Below are 3,002 nucleotides of genomic sequence, written 5' to 3'. Positions count from 1 at the left end.
GGGAGGGAAGGGGGAGGGGTCATGGCCAACGGTGGGGTATGATCGCCTTCAAGCCACGACCTTCTGGGGATACATCCACTTCTTGGTGCAGTAGCACAATAGCGTGGACAGGTACACGAGGGCCAGCAGCGCGCAGGTCACGCCCAGCGCCATCACCGACGTCCTGGTCGGGCAGGTCTCCGTCATGATCACCGTGTGGTCTGCAACAGGGAGCTGGCGTTAGACACAGCGGCCGCTGCGGCAGCGGACTCTCGGCCAATGCACTCACCCTTGCCAAAGTCGGTGGAGGCCTCACTCCTCAGCGACTGGCTCTGCTTGTCGTCGCCAAAGTCCAAGACGAGGATCTCCTGCGAGAGGGTCATGTCGTCGCCCGACGCCTCCTCGGAGTCGTTGGCTGGCGCGGAACGTCTCCTTCTGCCCCAGGACTCGACGGACTCACGCCCCCACTCGCAGACAGCCTGCGTCGGAAGAGAAGGAGTTGGGATTCACGTCACTTCGGTCACTCCCCACCAGTGTAGGGAGGAGGGCGGCCTCCGCGGAAACTCACCGGCTCACAGGGCCCTAGGCAGTACTTGACGTTGCACTGGAAGATCACACCGTACGACTCGGTGAAGCGGAACGCCTCGTACACGGACTGCAGCGCGTTGCCGTCGGGTGCGAAGCCCGGGAAGATGGCCGGATCCACGGGACAACTAGGGAAGGCAAGAACCACGATATATAAGTCAACCTCACAACTCTATTTTGAGAAAACTTTGATAACGACTAGGCATGTAGTTCCAATAAGACCAATTTCTCTTTTTATGGCGGAGCCCCGGCGAACTCACCCTTCGTCGTCGATAATCTGGAACGTGCTCTTGGAGTCCTTGGCCATGGCGACGCAGCTTCGGGCGAAGATGCCGTAGGGCGCTGGAGGGAAAAGAGCAGTGGCGTTAGACTCGAGGACTTGATATATTGACTAAATCCAGGTCAAAATCGAGGCTTCAACACCCCCAGGTGCGGTATAAGGTGAGGGTGGGGGCGATCGCCCCCACCCTCCCATCGTCCCTAGTGAGCCGCCTGAAATGTAGGCAATTTGAGCTACAAAGCCCCTGTAAGTGCACCGACCCCCTGTCAGCCGGACCTTAGACCTTATACTGTTCCCCATACTCACTGTCCTCGGGGATCTCGATGCGGAAGGTGAGCTTGTCCCCGATGCGCACCGTCTCCACCTCTCGGCTGCGCGCGTCCAGGATGCGGATGCGCGGGGGTGGGGCCTCCGGCGCGGAGGTGATGGAGATCATCTCGGGGTCCCTGTGGTCAAGCACACAGCAGAGGGGTGAGCTCGCGAGCGAGAGGACGCCGCCGTCAACGTCAACGGGACACGTCAACAACGCGGCACCTACCTGATGGGCATCATGCCGAAGGTGATGTTCTTGGAGGACATGTCATAGGTGCACTTGACTTTGTAGATCTTGTCGGCCTTGGTCATGACGACGCTGTGGTGCTGCAGGACGACCGTGTTGGAGTACACTCCCGTCTGGAACGCCAAACAAGAAAAAAAATGAAAATCAGGAGACAACTACGGGGAGATCAGCTAATTAGGCGTGCAGACCGACATGGCGTGGCGTCCCCCATAAAAATTTTTAAAAAACAAAACAAAAAAACAACGACTTTTGTTTTGTTTTGAGCCGCTCTGTGATCGGCTTGGGACGCGACCGGCCGCCCCGGCCCCTGCCATGGGGAGGGTAGGCAGCCGCGTGCGCCCGTGTGTGGCGGGGCTGTCCGCCCGGCGCCCGCCTCGCGCCGCCTCCGGTCCGGGGTCAACGACGTCATCGGCAACCACCGCTTGGACGAAAGCGTCTTCACCCAAGACCACCGGAAGGCTATGACGTCATGACGGCACCGACAGGGCGGTGCGTGGGTCGACAACCCTAGACCACAGGGCAATTTCTAGTTTTTTCGTTTTTTTCATCTGTCTGTCTCTCTTTCTGTCTCTCTCCCCGTCTCTCTCTCTCTATCAGTGTCTATGTCCCCTTCCATAGCCTGATGCTACCCCGAACGACCTCACAGGATGTCCCGATTTCCTGTGAGCAGAGATGAAGGCGGAGGAGCCGCCAGAGACGGAGGGGGGCGGGGGGCACAGGGGAAAGGGACACAGGCGTTTACTCGCGTTGGATTTCCAGCTATTGCGCCGTGTAGACAATGACGAGGCAAACGGAAGTAGAATAAAACGTGCGGCTGAGCGGAATTACTTCCGTTTCAGCAGAGGGCAGCGTGGATCTTTGCAGGCGCGAGGGACGGTAAGAGTACGCATAAAGACAGCTAGACCGACAGACACGGAACCTGTCTGAACCTTTAGGAGGTTAACTCATTCTGTGCGGTGGTCACGCTTTGCTGTTTATTTCAACCTACAAGATCACCCAGGATACAGTCGCGCCACATGTTGAAGCAGCGTGGACCATATTGCCTAACCGTAGTTATATTTGTTAGGTGAACCAATGGCGATTCGTCACTTGTAAAGGTCATCGACTTGTCCCGAAGAGTGTATATAAGCTGTCGCTCACCTGCAGGCGTGGAATATTTCGTTGCACACCTGCAGGTGTGACATTTGTACTTTTGGACTTCCAGTGTAATGTCAACAAATTCTTTTCAGTACAAAGAAAGCAAAATCTTGTAACAGTTACAAAGCATATGGCATTCGCTCCTACTGTTGTATGGTACAATTGTCCGACACGGACGGATGTATACACTAGCAGTAAGCGGGTAGTACTGCACCGGGTGTGCCTGCCGCACGCCCCACCAGAGAGTCGGTTGGGTTGCCTACGCGCTGGTCGCGGGCGCTGAATGGTAGGGAGGAGGCCACCCCTGAGGCTCAAACGCGCAGCCCGCGACACACCGGGGTGGACCACGTGATCCCGCCCGCGGGCTCCTTGCGAAGCTAGGGAAGGATTTTCAAGTCCGAAATTTTTCCGGGGAAAATTTAAAACTTTTCCAGGAAAAAATAGGAAAAAGACAAACTGTTA

At 56.6% G+C, this 3,002-nt stretch overlaps 1 protein-coding gene across 1 annotated transcript in view; it reads right to left on the bottom strand.

Moving 5' to 3' along the window:
• Nucleotides 1-6: 6 nt before the first annotated feature.
• LOC113207356 (uncharacterized) overlaps nucleotides 7-3,002 on the bottom strand; it is an 8,514-nt gene continuing 5,518 nt past the window's right edge. Inside the window, exons 9-14 of the mRNA XM_052277697.1 lie at nucleotides 1,383-1,516; nucleotides 1,151-1,290; nucleotides 825-906; nucleotides 548-692; nucleotides 269-458; nucleotides 7-200 (exon numbers count right to left, since the gene is read on the bottom strand). Of these exons, the coding sequence (XP_052133657.1) occupies nucleotides 49-200; nucleotides 269-458; nucleotides 548-692; nucleotides 825-906; nucleotides 1,151-1,290; nucleotides 1,383-1,516 (843 nt within the window). The 3' untranslated portion in view covers nucleotides 7-48. The remainder of the gene's footprint in view (nucleotides 201-268; nucleotides 459-547; nucleotides 693-824; nucleotides 907-1,150; nucleotides 1,291-1,382; nucleotides 1,517-3,002) is intronic.

This window comes from Frankliniella occidentalis, unplaced genomic scaffold, assembly GCF_000697945.3.
Source record: "Frankliniella occidentalis isolate FOCC.00 unplaced genomic scaffold, Focc_3.1 Scaffold11, whole genome shotgun sequence".
Taxonomy (NCBI): domain Eukaryota; kingdom Metazoa; phylum Arthropoda; class Insecta; order Thysanoptera; family Thripidae; genus Frankliniella; species Frankliniella occidentalis.
This window is presented reverse-complemented; position numbering and strand designations above follow the sequence as displayed.